This window comes from Columba livia, chromosome 7 (assembly GCF_036013475.1).
Source record: "Columba livia isolate bColLiv1 breed racing homer chromosome 7, bColLiv1.pat.W.v2, whole genome shotgun sequence".
Taxonomy (NCBI): domain Eukaryota; kingdom Metazoa; phylum Chordata; class Aves; order Columbiformes; family Columbidae; genus Columba; species Columba livia.
In genome coordinates, this window is record NC_088608.1 from 17429968 (window position 1) to 17445719 (window position 15752).

The 15752-nt window shown below is 41.3% G+C and overlaps 1 protein-coding gene across 5 annotated transcripts in view; it reads left to right on the forward strand.

Moving 5' to 3' along the window:
* LOC102088480 (unconventional myosin-X-like) overlaps nucleotides 1-15752 on the forward strand; it is a 99005-nt gene that overhangs the window by 79603 nt on the left and 3650 nt on the right. For all 5 annotated transcript variants that reach the window (XM_065069626.1, XM_065069629.1, XM_065069624.1 and 2 more), the window contains 12 exons: nucleotides 332-427; nucleotides 2082-2175; nucleotides 2752-2807; nucleotides 4481-4623; nucleotides 6314-6508; nucleotides 7739-7896; nucleotides 8364-8487; nucleotides 10258-10555; nucleotides 11805-12012; nucleotides 12782-12918; nucleotides 13784-13907; nucleotides 15106-15555. In XM_065069626.1, coding sequence (XP_064925698.1) covers nucleotides 332-427; nucleotides 2082-2175; nucleotides 2752-2807; nucleotides 4481-4623; nucleotides 6314-6508; nucleotides 7739-7896; nucleotides 8364-8487; nucleotides 10258-10555; nucleotides 11805-12012; nucleotides 12782-12918; nucleotides 13784-13907; nucleotides 15106-15555 — 2083 coding nt within the window. The remainder of the gene's footprint in view (nucleotides 1-331; nucleotides 428-2081; nucleotides 2176-2751; nucleotides 2808-4480; nucleotides 4624-6313; nucleotides 6509-7738; nucleotides 7897-8363; nucleotides 8488-10257; nucleotides 10556-11804; nucleotides 12013-12781; nucleotides 12919-13783; nucleotides 13908-15105; nucleotides 15556-15752) is intronic.

Consider the following 15752-nt stretch of genomic DNA (forward strand, 5'->3'; position numbering starts at 1 on the left):
AGTGGCACACTCCACTTTCTAAAGAGCCCTGTATATCAACCTCCCTGTAATCCCTTCTTCCGTCTAGTCTGCTGCTGTCTTGAAGAAAATCCATTTAACACCTTGCACTTTGCTTTTGCAGTAGATTAACTGTAGAAATATTTTCAATGGCACCTTTAAAGTCTTAATGTATATTGGAGGAATTTTGAATTTCTGTCAGAGTTACAAGCCATCTGAACCACTGATTTCCCTTCTTCATGGTGAGTGGTATGATGAGAAAAAAACTGGCCAGATGGAATTTATGCCTGTGAAAGGTTTTCAGTTTTGGCTCCTGTGATTTGCTGTGTTTCAGGGAGATTGTGGACATTCATGAAAAGGAGAATGCCTTTGACATTGTGACAGAAGACAGAGTTTATCACATTGTCGCAGAGTCACCAGAAGATGCCAGGTAAAAGAGGGAGTTTTGTTAGGTTCGTTCGTTCAGTGCCGGTTTGACCCAACTACTCATGGAAGAGCCTGGGAAACATAATCACTTGCCTTTTCTGGAGAAAAGAGGGGATTCATTCCAGAGTGTCATTTTGTGCTTACTGGGAGGCACCATACCTACTTAGGGGTCTCCCTGTTGAAGCCACTGAGATAGTGGTTCAACCTATCACTCAATCCCAGAACTGCCACCTTATGTGGCTGTGAGCATGCTGAATTCAAGGGTTACTTCAGGAGACACACAAAACCTTAATATAAACTGGAACATCTAATAGCTGATTTATTCATTAAATGGAATCTTGAATCAAACAAAAAGTCTATTCATGATGTCTGTAAATGATTGCGAGAGCAGCTGGGTTTTATCCAGGAGACAGAGAAAAGGCTGCGGCTTATCAGAGTCTGTAAGTGTCATCTGATAAAATCTTCCCAGTGCAAAGCAAACAAATGACTCATGTCCTTCCTTCTTGGCGTCCTGGCCAGGCAGTGGGAATCAGTTGTTTAAGGGCAGGTTGGACAACCTGTTCTGGCTGTGCAAGGCCAAATTAAGAGGTTACTGTCCCTGGCTCCTCATGCCTTCCCGCTATTCCCACTCTTACCAAGGCTAAAGCCCTCTCAGCCCAGCCTGTGTAACTGTTTCTCTGCTCCACTTTAATCTGATTCTGTGCAGTTATTTAGGGTTTGTTATTATTTCATTTGGGTGTCAGAGGAAAAGGGAATGTGTTTGGACACAAATTGGCAGAAATAGGCTAAAGAACAGCCACATGAACAGGAAACAGGCAAATTCAGGGGCAGTAGCTGAAGAAACAGTAACTTCTTAAACCAGAACTTCACAACTGCAATAAGCATTCCCCAAGATAACATTGCAGAATCGCTGGAACAAGGGTAAACCAAGTGTGGCCTCTGTCAATGCCGTATCAGTCTCTGTTCTGAGGGAGAAGAAAGCACCAACACTTGCTATAGCAAAGGGCAGATTAGCAGATGTCGTACAGTATGCAGTTTGAGAATCCTCCATGAACTCTAGATGTTTGCTCATCTCACTGGAAGCTGCAGATAAGAATCTGCTTGTTCTGCAACAGAGACTAGCCTCCAGATATGTCTGTAATGAGAAGCCCTTTCACAGACGAATTAACTCCAAAAGAACTTACTTCACAAAGAAAAGCAAGCATGATTAATTGACAGCCACATGACTCTTAAATTTATGAGCAGATCAGAGAGAGACTAGCTACGAAGTCTCCCAGGCATCTCTAGGACTCTAGTCCAGGAAGGTTCCCAGCTGACCCTGTCTTCACAACTGCTGTGTGCTCTTCTGGCTGTGCTGATGGGTGCCCCGTAAGGCCACTGCCTGCTTACACTTCCGTCAGCAGCAAGTGGAGAACTGGATTTTGCAGGAGCAGCTGTCACTGGTTTGGAGAACATGCACAGAATAAATAAGGATAAATAAGGAGGAAGGAAGACATTAGAATCTGGTATGATCAGCCGAAGAGATATTTTGTAGCATAGTCCTCAGGAAATTGTGAATGAAGACATTTTCCCACTGGCAGCTTTCCAGGTTCCTTGATCATATTCTAGGGCTACTTTCACTACCCAAATCTTAACTTTGAGTCTGTTTTGATTGCCAGTGGTTGGTTCAATGTCCTGAGCCGAGTACACAGCGCTACGGCGCAGCAGCTGAGGGAAATGCAAGATGAACAGGCCAACCCAAAGAACGCTGTGGTGAGTTACTGTGCAGCCTGTCTGCGGGTGTGCTTACAGCCCTCTGTGTTTAACTGGTTTGTGCATGTTTTTCCAGCACGTGCAGTGCTGTAGTTCATGGGCAGTATATAAGAAAGTGAGGCAATTATTATAAGGAAACAGCAAAGCTGATAGAAAAGAGGATAAGCAGTGGGGAACATGGAGGTTTTGGTGGGTGGCTCAGCTTGATCACCAATAGTTCTCTTCAGATTGCAGGGAAGAGAGGGGCTGCCTCATGCAGATAAAATGTCTCTGGATGGGATTATGGGACTAATTTGGGTCGCAGTTGTTCCAAACAGAAGATATGCGGTTGTGAAGAACAATGTATTTTGCTAGTACTAGCAAAGATTATTTCAGACCTTCATAATGCTCTCTTGAAATTTGTAGCTCTTTTTCCTCTGGTCTATGGAGCCCTTGCACATCTTCTCCTGATATTCATGGAGGAAAGAACTCATACCTTTCTGATATGTTTTTAGTTCCAATGCTATTCATGAAAGAGAATATCTGTAATTTAAGATGCACACAATTCCTGTTACCTGTGTCTTTCTCACTGTACAGGGAACCCTGGATGTTGGGCTTATTGACTCTGTCTGTGCCTCAGACAATCCTGATAGGTGGGTACAACAACCTGACCATTGCTTAGATCAGAAACTTTCTAACGTATCTTTTTTTTTAGGGTTTGTATTTGTTTAAACTCATAAGAATTTAGCTCCAAACAAATCAACATAACTGAAACCTTTAGCTTGTTTCAAGCTATGTCAGTTCACAGGCATGAAGTTCACACGTATTTTCTTTGAGTGAAAGTGTTTCTCTTCCCTCTTAAAAGTGGAAACAGCATAATCGCAATATCAAGAAATTATAGTCTTCGCTATAATTGACACTGAACAAAAATGTCTAGCAAAAGCAGCACTTCCAGTTTTTCAACAGAGTAATATTGAGTTAATCTTGTAAATTTAGGGGAAAGAAACAGTATAGTGGAAGAATAATGGATGAATTTAGAAATCTGTACTCTTCTTGCAATCTTTGCAATGCAATGGAGCACAGACCTTTAGTTCACAGATTAGTCAGTTAGTTTCAGAGAAGACATTATGGGACATTTCATATCACCTTATGTTAACATTTAATTATTTCCCACAGTGTTAACAGGTTCAGCCAGGGCAAAGATTCGTACTACAGCACTGAAGTAAAATGTTAGCTATTAAGTTATTTACCTCTGTGGTCTTTTGTTTTTCTTACATAGGTTGCCAGGACTTTGGGGTTACTAGATTAGAAAATGCTTATCTGGGTAGCAAACTAAGATTTCATTGATCAACATTTTTCAGTCAGTTCTCAGCCTGGGCTCCTCATAGTTAATGTGTGTAACAGTAAAAAACTAGGCACAAATAGTAAGATAGTAATCTGAACAGTCGAAATTTCTTCATGCATCTGCTGAGGTACACGCTTCTGCAGTATTAATTTTAAACAAATTCTGAGAAGTATGCATATTTTTCAACCAGGGTTTTTATGCAGCTTATTTCTATCTTCCATAGGTTTGTGCAATGACCAGACAGTTGCATTGTTTGCAGCTTTTACCTTTTGCTTCATTACTTGCATTCTACTTTTTATTTTTCTGTCTTGTAGAAATCTGTGTTTGCTTTCAAAGCTTTCTGAGTCTATCCTCTTGGGACTGGTCATATTTTTATTTTTTCATTTTCCTTTAAAGTGTCAATTCTGTGCAGAATTGTGAATATTCTTTTGGTAGGACACATTTGTCTGTTGCAAGAATAAGGACAAAAAATCATCTAGCAGCAACATAACAGTTTTTCCTCTGTTTTGTCAGGATCAGCTCATAATTTTTAAAACCAATCTCAAACTAATTTTAGCTGACCCTGCTGGGACCTACATTTGCTACTGCATCACTGTTTTTAATAAGTAGGAGGAGGATGGCTGAACTAGCTCAGCCCAGTGGTACTAGCACTAGCTCAGTCCAATCAGAGGGTAGAACAAAGTCCTTTGTGTATGAACCCAGGACGTTTTACAGCTGGTCATTAGCTAATCAGTGTTTTCTAGCCTTTGGAAATAGCTTTTGAAAGATGTTTAATTCTATTTAACTGGTCTCTGCATTAATTAGTTTGCGGACCAGTTGCACAGGAGATACTCCTACGTGGTTTTACATTTCTTGGTAGTTTGTATTCAGAGAATCTTTCTGCATTCTTTATGGGAAGGTAGAGAACTTGGCTTTGGGTATGCTGTGAGTTGAGATATTTGTATGGTTATGACCCATTCTAATGCTTTTATTTTCTGGCAGACCGAATTCTTTTGTGATCATCACAGCAAATCGAGTGATTCACTGCAACAGCGACACCCCTGAGGAGATGCATCACTGGATCTCCCTGCTGCAGAAACCAAAAGGCGAATCTAAGGTTGATGGCCAGGAATTCCTTGTGAGAGGTAAAAGGAAATGCATGCTGTTACAACATGTGAAACTCGTCTTCCATTTATGATCTGAGGGGAGGTTTAATTGCAGTTAATCCAGTCTAAGGTTTAGCTACTCCCCAAAAACAATCATTCTTTGCCCCTCTCCACCTTCCTGTCTGCGGCTTCCCACATCATGTGTTGTGCTGGCACCGTCTCTTATCTGAAAGCTAAAGCTGGAAAAAAATAGGTACTTCTTCATACATTTAGTTTTCTGATGTTAGTTCTGTAACCTATTTCAACACGTGCAACAAATGCCATCAGGGAATAGGAGGGATCATGGCTGCTGTTTGGGAGCAGCTGGCTTAGACTGACTATGACATGACACTGCAGCTTTTGTTCTCAGAAAGCTCTGTTTCTTCTGACACCTGTCATGTGGAGAGGGAGGGAGAGAGATCTTTCTGGGATTGCTGCTGTCCTCTGCTAAACAAACTAACTTTGATTATGGTAGACATAGTGAGGTGGGAATAATTCCCTGAGGCTGAGCAAATTTAAGTTATGTCTGTAGTTAAAACTTAGCTGGAGATGGAGCAGCCTATTACAAAATATCCCCCCATTTGTCTCAGATATTTTTAAATTTCCTTAGTACTTTCAGCTCATTACATGGTCTTAAATGTATGAAGACACTCCTGATCCAATCTGTGGGAAGCAAGTGCATGAGCAAATTGCCTTACATCTTCCAGAAAGTATCTGTGAGGGGAAAAACGGTCTGAGAGTGGTCATGGAAAGTCAGGAGGACAGGCAGAAAAAGAGTCATCAAAAAGTGGCATAAGCCTTCTATCGTAGTGTTAAATATTCAAAGGAGATTGAGTGATATAAAGCAGATTATCAAACAACAGTTTGAGTACCTTAAATTGAAAATACTTAATTGCAATGCAATGGTTCCTTATATCTCATATTGTTGATTGGTTTTACAAAGGAGCCTTCATTTTTTTCTTTAACTAATGTATGCTCTGCAATTCACAGTAAGATGTCTGTGTGACAATGGTGTAGCCACAAAGACATATTCAGGAAGGTCTGTCTCTTTTCTTTATATGCAGCCCATGGGCTCAGTCTCACATTTTTTGAACTTTTTGCCTTGTGGGTGGACATTGCTTTTTACAGTTCTGAATAGAAAATGGTCTTTTTGACAGCTTTAGCAACACAGATTGTCATTTTTCCTTTTACAGTATTGAATTTTCTTTTTTTTTTTTCTTTTGTGAGTAATCTAAAATGAGAGAGAAATTATTTTTTCACAACCATGAAAGGAAGAGATGCATGTAATGCTTACATATCTTTCTACCAGAAGACATGTATCACCAAACCTCTTTCATTGAGATTTGGATAGGCATTTAGCATCTCTTTGGAAGAATGAATTATAAACTTTTTATTCAGATTTTTGTGACTTGTGAGGGAAGCATCCTGGATAGAGGATGCCCTCACAGTGATAGCAAAGTAAACCACACACCATTGATAAAAGAATATGTAGGGCTGAAGGATGGAACAGCTCTGTGAAATATTCTGGGCTAATTTCTTACAGTGACTGGACAGGATACTGCTATACCCAGTGCAGCAGAGCCTTTTGCAGGGAGAAAGAGTTCTGGTCCCAGAGTTAAGAGAGCCACCAGGCAAGAGACAGGATTGTGTGGTGGTGAAACCATTGACATGTTTGTTGTTCCTGTCCTAGGCTGGCTTCATAAAGAGGTTCAGAGCAGCAATAAGATGTCCTCTCTGAAAATGAAGAAACGCTGGTTTGTCCTGACAAACACTGCCCTCGATTACTACAAGTCATCTGAGCGCACAGCTGCCAAACTTGGCACACTTGTCCTCAACAGCCTCTGCTCTGTAGTGCAGCCCGATGAGAGGGTCTTCAAAGACACAGGTAAGAGGAAGGAAGCAGTAATGAGCAGATGTCCCATGTGTGGAGTTGCCTGAAGAGGGGATGGTGCAGAAACGTAGTGGTGTGTCATGTTGAGAAGGTATTCTTGATGTTACCTGAGACTCTATGTCTGGCTGCAAACATCTTTCCCCACAGAAACTGTAAGAGACTTGCAAAGGGCTAGAGAGCAGTGTGCAAGTGACGGCAAGACCTTCACACCTGGCAGAGATACACAGCACTGATGCTTTTTCACTGAGTAGTGTCACTGTTTATCTAAGTGTTTGCCACATAGGGCAAAAGGTATGAGTTCTTATAGTTGATGCTATAAATATCAATATATCTCCATAAATAACTGCCTCATTGTAGTGTGACCTACATTTGTCTCTGGGGTCAATATTATTTTCTTAAATAACAGCAATTGCATACACTGTAAGTCTTTTTTAGAGCTTCACTCAACTTGTTAGAAACAAAAGACGACAAGGGCCTATGTGTTCTTTCTATACAGCGTGACAGTTCTGGGAAGACAGGATTTGGCATGATCCTCCATTGCTTTCCTTATGAGTTTGAGAGGGAACTCAGGGTATGAGATGAAGAGTGAATCCCCCTGACAAAGAAGGTGAACTTTAGAACAAGACTTGAAATACCAGACGTTTGAATAGTGGAGTTACTTGGAATGTATTTTAAAAGGGCTGGAAGCATCTAGTAATGTGAGATGAAAAGAAATTTATTCTGTTCACTTGAAAGAAATCATCCACATTTTTCATCTCAACAGATGTCTATGACTCCCTTTAGCAGAGTGAGTTGTCATTGCCCTGATCTGTCTTCTCAGTTTATGTCAAACATGTTATTTTTAAAAGTCATGAGAACTGATATGGCAATCTGACCAGGTGCTGTGAGTGAGGTGTTCATTTTCTGAGTATTGACTGGCACAGTATAGCCCAAATGCTGTCTGTGAAAGTGAGCTGCCAGGTTGGCAGGGGAGTGTTAATGTTACACTGCAAGGTACTTGTATCTCAGAAAGGTGTCTTTGTACCAAAGCCTGGATTGGGATCTTCCTGCTGGTAAATGTTTAGGGAATGGGGGATGTTAATGCCCACCTACCCAGTTTTAACTAGACACACCATATGTTTCTATCAAAGCAGCGAGGTTTTTCCTCAGCCAGGTGCTACAGACAAGAAAGAGAATATAACATGGAAGCAACTTTCACCTTCCAGCTTCTTTGTTTCTCTGCAGGCTATTGGAACATCATTGTCCATGGGCGAAAGCACTCCTACAGGCTGTACACAAAGTTGCTGAATGAAGCTATGCGCTGGGCCTCTGCCATTCAAGGTGTCATTGACAGCAAAGTTCCCATAGAAACACCTACACAGCAACTCATTCGTGACATCAGGGTAGGTGCCATCATGCTAATTTACAAGTAAGCTGGGAGCAGCCAGATCACCATTGGCCTTAGCCAGTCATTGCTGAGAATGTGGCAAGAAATGGGGTTGCTGTCTTGGGGGGGAGCAGGGAGAGGAAAAAAAAAAGACTGTGTAATTAAATAATCAAATTTCATGCAAATTTTCTTTTAAATGAGCGTGTTAACTGATTTGCAAGCCACATTTGAAGTCAAGATCCTGTGCGTGTTGGCCTTTGGTATGACCTACCAGAACTATTCTTATGTTTAATTTTCAGAAACAATGTACAGAATTATTTTTATGTGTGAATTATGCTTTGGTCACCCAGTCCCTCTAAGGACCTACAGAAACTTAGTTAAAGGCGATTGAGCTTGAATCTAAGTGTATAAGGACATCCTGGGAAAGACTATCCCTGTTCCCTGTTTGAGGATTTTTTAAATTATTTTTTTTCTTTTTTTCAGGAAAACAGCACGAACTTTGAAGTAGTGGAACAGACATACAGGAGGAACCCAATCTTGCGATATACCCAGCACCCTTTGCATTCCCCATTGCTCCCACTACCATATGGAGATGTTAGTGTCAACTGTAAGTATTTTACCCATGTAACATAATGTATTCACATTTTGAGGATCAGTGGTGGAGCCTGAGCACCACAAAAGTGGTCTGTAAGCTCTCTCTTTGCAGCTGAAGTCCATTTAGGGCAGTGTGGCCTGCATGGTTCAGAGAGTGAGAGAGCAGTCCCTTTCTCTACATGCAATGTATTCTGTGTCCACTGCTTCATATCTTAGGAACACTGAATCTTAAAGTAAATGAGGGCAGATAGTTTATCATTCATTCAGGGGATGTGCAGCCTGTCATCTCTGAGCTGCAGCTGGGTTGCAGGTGGCTCCAGTGCAAACCAAACAACAGGATCTCATCATGCAGCTGGCAGTGGGTTGGTATTCATACAGTAGCTGCTGTAAAAACAGACTAAATGAATCCTTTCTTCAGATGCTTCAGGAACATGAAAGACCTAGGTGGTTTGATAGGCCACCAGAAAGCTGAAGTGATTTGCTGGTGATTCCAGAGTGTTTGGCGTACTAATACTGAAAGCTGCTGCTGAAGACCTATAGAAGAATCCTTAATGCAGAGTGACTGGGCCAAAAAGTCTTTTCAGAAATTAATTTCAATCTGGACATGCAGAGCAATGTATATGGGAAAAACAATCTGCCACATAGGCAGTGATGGGTCTGAGTGATCCAGTTCTGCTCAGGAAAGTGAGCACAAATTTGCATAGCTTTATGAAAATGTCAACTCTTCTGCTGAGCACAGGAACAAAACAACTAATGAAAGGTTTTGAAAGCTTAGAAAAGGAAAAGGAATATCTTTGTGTGGCTGTATTGATGTGTCATGCACCTGCATCTTGAATATGGGATGCATTTTGGCCTTCCACATCTTAACAAAGATACGGAAGAAGTGAAAACCTACCTAAAGGTTATCAAAGGCATAGAAAGACTTACCTACAATTAAGAGACTAAATAGAGCAGACCTCTTCAGCCTCAAGAATGAGTTTGCAGGTCTAGATGACTGTCATAGAGAAAGTGAAGGGGCAGTAGCTGCTGCTCGCTGTCTCTCATGATAAAAGGATCATATTAATGGCAGATTAAAAGCACAGAAAAATACTGAAATACCGAAAAATTACAGAGCAAGTACTTACACTGTGAAACTTATTGCTACAGGGCTGTGTATTTATATTGTACAATTAATGCATGGCCACTGCGGCAGCAGTGGCTGTGTAGGAGATTTAGAAGGACTTACAGCCCCAGAGATGGGCAAAGGAAAACGAAAACCCTGCAGCAGTGTGATAGTATCACATATTTCTGAGCAACTCAAAGCAGACATTTAGGTGCTTAAAAAACATAACCAGTTTTGGTGTAGGCATTTAAAACCTAAATGATAAGTAAAAGCTGCATCTGTAGTACAGCAAGTTGCCAAAATTCTGGGTTGACTCAGGGGTCAAAGCTAATATGGGCACAGCACAGAATTTTGGAAATATGCAGGCCAGGTTTCAGTGGTGCCTTCCTTATCTGCAGACAGTTTCCCTTAATAACATTGCCCTGCTTTTATGCACAGTATATCCAAAAATGGATTTGCAGTGGTGACAAGTTAGATGTTGGCAAATACTAATTACAGCTGCATTTGCACATGTAAAGGGAAGCATTAATGAATTTTTAGTATAAACAAGTTCAGGAGATGAGCTAATTCTCAGGTTGCTGATCTTCTCTGATAGACCAGTACAGTTGCTTGTAGTGTTGCTGGGCCAGTAGAAAATGACGGAGATGCTCACCTCTTGTCACTTTTGTGATTGCTCCCCAGTGCAACAAGAGAAGGGTTACAGCAGCTTACAGGATGAAGCAGTGAAGATCTTTAACTCCCTTCAGGAAATCGAGACGGTGTCTGACCCCATACCTATTATCCAAGGCATTTTGCAGACCTGCCATGATTTAAAGCCCCTTCGTGATGAAGTATACTGTCAGCTCATCAAACAAACTAATCACATGCCGCATCCCAACAGCACTGGGAACCTGCACCACTGGCAGCTGATGTCATGCATGAGCTGCACCTTTCTGCCCAGTCGAGCAATCCTGCGCTACCTCAAGTTCCACCTTAGAAGGTACAAGTCCTCTGCATTTGCAGCCTCTTTCCTTTCTCTCTGCTTAGCTTCACTGCCTGTTGTAGTTACCTGTCTCGCCCTCTTCCTCTGCAAACATCTTCCCGTGGTGTTGCAGCCTCCTACCTTCATGCACTGTTCTTGCTACCAGTTGTTCTCTTGTATTCAAACTCCCCTTTTGCCACCCATCTGTTCTGTGGAAAGTCAGGCTACCCAAACGGAATACCATGAAACTGTGTTAAAAGTGGATTTATGGCTGATGACCTACTGCTTACTAATGTCTATATAAATATTCTCACTTGCAGGGAAGGTGAGGACTGTTCTTTCATATTCATTGAAATATGTGCTACCTTGTAACTGCCACAGTCAAAATGTATACTGTGGAGTAGCAGATATACTGTATAATCCAATTCACAATTTTTTAACATTCGTTTGCTTAACTAAGCACATAGTGCTTACAATTTGTACTTCTAATCTGCTTTAACATCAATTTTCGTGAACCAAGTAATTTATGTTTATTCCCGATTCATGTTCAGGATTTAATGCAGCTATCCAAAGGAGTCTGCACCGGGGCTGACCTGCAGCCATGTAGTCTCACTCTATTCATTAATTAGAAGAAAGATCAATAAAATCTATTTGACTCCTTCCAAGCTAGGAAAAAGTGAGGTGATATTTGTGCCAGTGCACCAAATAGCTACATCCAGGGCCTGTTTCTAAGAGATGCTAAGGAATACTTCATGTTGCCATTCCATGTTTTTCTCACCAGATTCGAGAATCATGTTATACTTAGAACTGCTGGCCTTGGAGGGCAGAGAACCGTGTACAAGCATCTACTTTCTACCTTTGTGATACTGAAAAATACAGTAAAAGTGGCTCAAGCCCAGCCAGTAAATTAAAAGGAAAAAAAAAAAAAGAATAAATGAGAAAAGTTAACATCTGATTTTGTAGTTCTTAATCTCAGTTTGTAAATTGAGATAGTCAATCCTGCTATCCTCAGCTAGTATTAAACTTCTGAAAGTTTGAACTGCTTATTTCATAGGTTGATCAGAAATACTACTGAAGTGGCTTTGAAATGACTAGTGAAAGCAGGTTGTATGGTTTAGGAAATAAGAAGGCTCTTCTTCCTGTGCTTACACTTGATATCACTATCCCTACTGAACTCTTCACTAACAATAGTCCCAGTTATATGGTAATCTGGACATTTTCTGGTTCACCATGTAGTGTTTCTTTTTTCGCTTCTCTTCACGATTAGGGTAAAAGACCTCTTTCCAGGCTCAGAAATAGACAGGTACGCGCAATTCATAAGTGATTCCCTGAAGAGAACAAAGACGAGGGAGTTTGTGCCCTCCCAGGAGGAAATACAGGCTCTTCTCACCCGTGAAGAAATGACCACAACAGTGTACTGCCACGGCGGTGGCTCCTGTAAAATAACCATCAATTCCCACACAAGCGCTGGGGAGGTAATGCATTATTGGCAATAACCAGATGTAAGCACACCTCTGTGTCTGGCTGCTGGTCTGTTGAAGGGATTCCTTTCTCCCATTCATATACAATTTCTCTTTTTTTTTTTTTTTAATTGCATTTTTTTTTCTGTATCTGCAAAGTCTCTTATTCTGTGGGTTTAGAATTATACAAGGCCTGTGCCTGGGTTATAGAGTATCACTTAACAATTGTGTTGGGAAATATAAACACTTTAGGTGTTCTGCCCATTGGAAAGGTAATAATTCTGAAGACTTGCTTAACACAGTTTTCTGGACAAGTTGGAATTCCAGTTCATAATGTAATCCTTCTGGAAGGGATATTTTACCAGTAACTTAATTGTTAGCAGATGAGAAGCAAGATTCCAGGTTATAGTAGGCATGTCTGTGAAAATATTAGTGATAAACAGTAAAGAGTAGAATTGTTACTAGAGGAACTGAGAATATCATAATGACATCTAAATCTATTATGTGCCTGCATCTTGTGCAGAGTTATAATTCCCCCATCTCCAAAAGGGTGTTGGAGATTGAAAAGGCTCAGAGAAGAACAGAAAGGATTTTCAAATATGAGTAATGGCTTCCTTGCAGGGAATGGTTTTTTAGGATTAGAATTCTTTAATCTGAAAATGGGGTAACCAAGGGAGAAATGGGATGAAGGTCTGTGAAATGATGCGTGCCCTGAAGAGGTACTGATTCTGCGTTGTGGAATTGTGTGTAATATCTCCTCTGTGATCTCTCTCTGATTTTGCAGGTGGTGGAAAAGCTGATCCGAGGTCTAGCGATGGAGGACAGCCGTAACATGTTTGCGCTTTTTGAACATAATCAGCAGGTGGACCGTGCTGTTGAGAGTCGGGTGATTGTGGCTGATATCTTGGCCAAGTTTGAGAGGTAGAAGAATGTTTCATAAAATCTTAAACTCCCTAGTTGGGTGTAAGACTGGTTTAAGTGATAGTACAGTCAGGTACTTTTATTCAAAGCAAAGTGACTCGACCATTCACTCTGGTGTGAACTTCCGTTTGGTGAGGTTCAGGGGCTCATTCTCACTGTGTGGAAAACCATGTTAACATCTGTTTTGGTAACAAGATTCGTCAGAACAAAATTAGCTGTGCCTTTATCAAAGAGTAATGGGTTACTAGCAGAGCTCAGAGGAAGTTTGCTTATGTCTGATAATGATATTGTCAATTTACATAATCATAGTTATATCAGGAGAGAGTGCAAAGATTTGGGCATAGAAGTGCAACTCTAATTTCTTACTGTGGACTGTGATTTTGTGACCAGACATACAGAGAAAGCAATAAATTGTAAAAGGGGCTGGCAATGCCCTTATCTATTATATATATCTGTTTTAAAGGCAAAAATAAAATTGTTCCAAATGTTGGCAAGGCTGATGTTTTTCACAGTCACAAGATTACATGGAAACAGTATCTTGAAAATGGGGAATTCTTTGTGTCCTGCTCCCAACTGTTGCATTTATCTAGAGCCACTTATCTAATTTTTTGATCAAATATAGCTGATTAAGAACTTTGGGTCCTTCTGAATCAAAATTTCATGTGATTCAGAGGAAAAAACGGAAGTTACCAGAAAAGTCTGCTGCACTGAGATTGTCCTGGTAAACTTGGTAGTTCTGTATGCTTTCTGTTTCAGAAATCCAGGGGTACCTTCATATTGTGAGTTGCACTGTGGATACATCCTAGTATCATGGTGCTTCTGGTTACTGTTTTTGTCCCCTCTCATTCTCTTTTCTACCTTATAGACTTGCTGGCTCAGAAGAAGAAGAGGAGGAAGGACAGTGGCAGCTGTATTTTAAGCTTTATTGCTTCTTGGATATTGAAAATGTTCCTAAAGATGGGGTGGAGTTTGCCTTCATGTTTGAGCAGGTAAGCTCACTGAGCAAGAAAGATTTAGCTTCCAGGGTGGCAGACTGTGTTGAACATTATCTCCACATGGGAGCTGTGGCTGATACAGCACAAAACAAATTGCCTTACTTCCAGTGTTTCCTGTGTGTTCCAGACCTAAAAACTCCTCACTATAGGACCTTCAGTACAGGATAGGGGCCCCTTAGAGATCTCTGTCCTGTCCAGGCTTACAGAAAGAGGTGTTCTCCCCACATCAACCAGCTGGAGACCTTCACTTCTTTATTATTAGTTTGGTGCAAAAGTAATTGTGATTTTAGACCTTGAATTTTAAATCTTTATAACTACACTCAAACACATCTTTATTAATCAAAATAGGAACTGTTACAATCAACACATTTTTGCCAACAAGAAATAAGCTTGTTATTTCTGTAGCATAAAAATCTGTGCTTTGGGATTCGATGAACTCTTGGAAAGCATTTTCTGCATCCTGTTGGATGTGGAAGTGTTTTTCCTGCAAAAAGTTGTTGAGATGCTTGAAGATGTGGTAATCGCTTGGCAAGAGGTCAGGTGAACATGGAGGATGAGGCAAAACGTTGTAGCCGAATTCGTCCAACTTTGAAAGCGTTGGTTGTGCAACATGCGGTCGGGTGTTGTCGTGGAGAAGAACTGGGCCCCTTCTGTTGATGAATGCCAGCTGCAGGCATTGCAGTTTTCGTTGCATCTCATCGATTTGCTGAGCATACTTAGATGCAATAGTTTCGCTGGGATTCAGAAAACTGTAGTGGATCAGACTGGCAGCAGACCACAAACAGTGACCGTGTCCTTTTGTGAGTCCAAGTTTGTCTTCAGGAAGGGCTTTGGAGGTTCCCCGTCCAACCACTGAGCTGTTAGTCATGTAAAATCCACTTTTCGTCACATGTCACAATCTGATCGAGAAATGGTGAGAAAAGCACACTAAGATGATGTATAACATAACCACATTTATATAAGAATGTATTCCAATATCAAACAGCAAATTTCAGACATGCAAACCCACAATTCTTTTTGCACCAACCTAATATAATGTCTGCTCTGACTTCCTGAATTTTGTCTTTCCTGTTGGGATTGGCTTTCCTGCTGGCAGGGACAGATGCCATAGGAGTCTGTCCATGAGCCCAGCTGTGAATAAAGTGTACTTCTGTGTTCTAATGAGTTTGGGGGACATTTTGTGTGTTTGTAGGCTCATGAAAGCCTCGTAGATGGTCACTTTCCTGCACCAGAGGACACACTGCAGCGCCTAGCAGCTCTACGGCTCCAGTACCTTCATGGGGATTATTCTAAAATAAGTTGGACCCTTGATGGAATATACCCAGTTAACAGACTAAAATCCAAAATACTGCACTCAACAAAGAGCAGCGGCACTACCAGTCATACTCTGGAGAGGAGACGGACCAGCTTCCTTGAAGGGACATTGAAACGTAGCTTTAAGACAGGCTCTGTAAAGAAGCAGAAGGTCGAAGAGGAGCAGATGATGGAGATGTGGGTAAAGGAAGAGCTTTCAGCTGCTCGGGCAAGCATAGCACAGAAATGGACCAAGCTGCAGGGACTTTCTCAGCATCAGGCCATGGTGAAATACATGTCCATCATAAAGGAGTGGCCGGGTTATGGGTCAACCCTCTTTGATGTTGAGGTGAGTGATGTATAAACTCATGTAACTGCTGCCAAGGAGAGGCATCAGTCTGGAGAACAGACACAGTTGTGTGTACTACATCGCTCAGCAGCAGAAGGGAATTTCAGGAACTGGCTGCATTTTGCCTTACTAAGCTTAGGGTAAGCCTGCAGTACCACCCACCCAGAGAGCTGTGACACAGAGAGCACAGAGCAAGC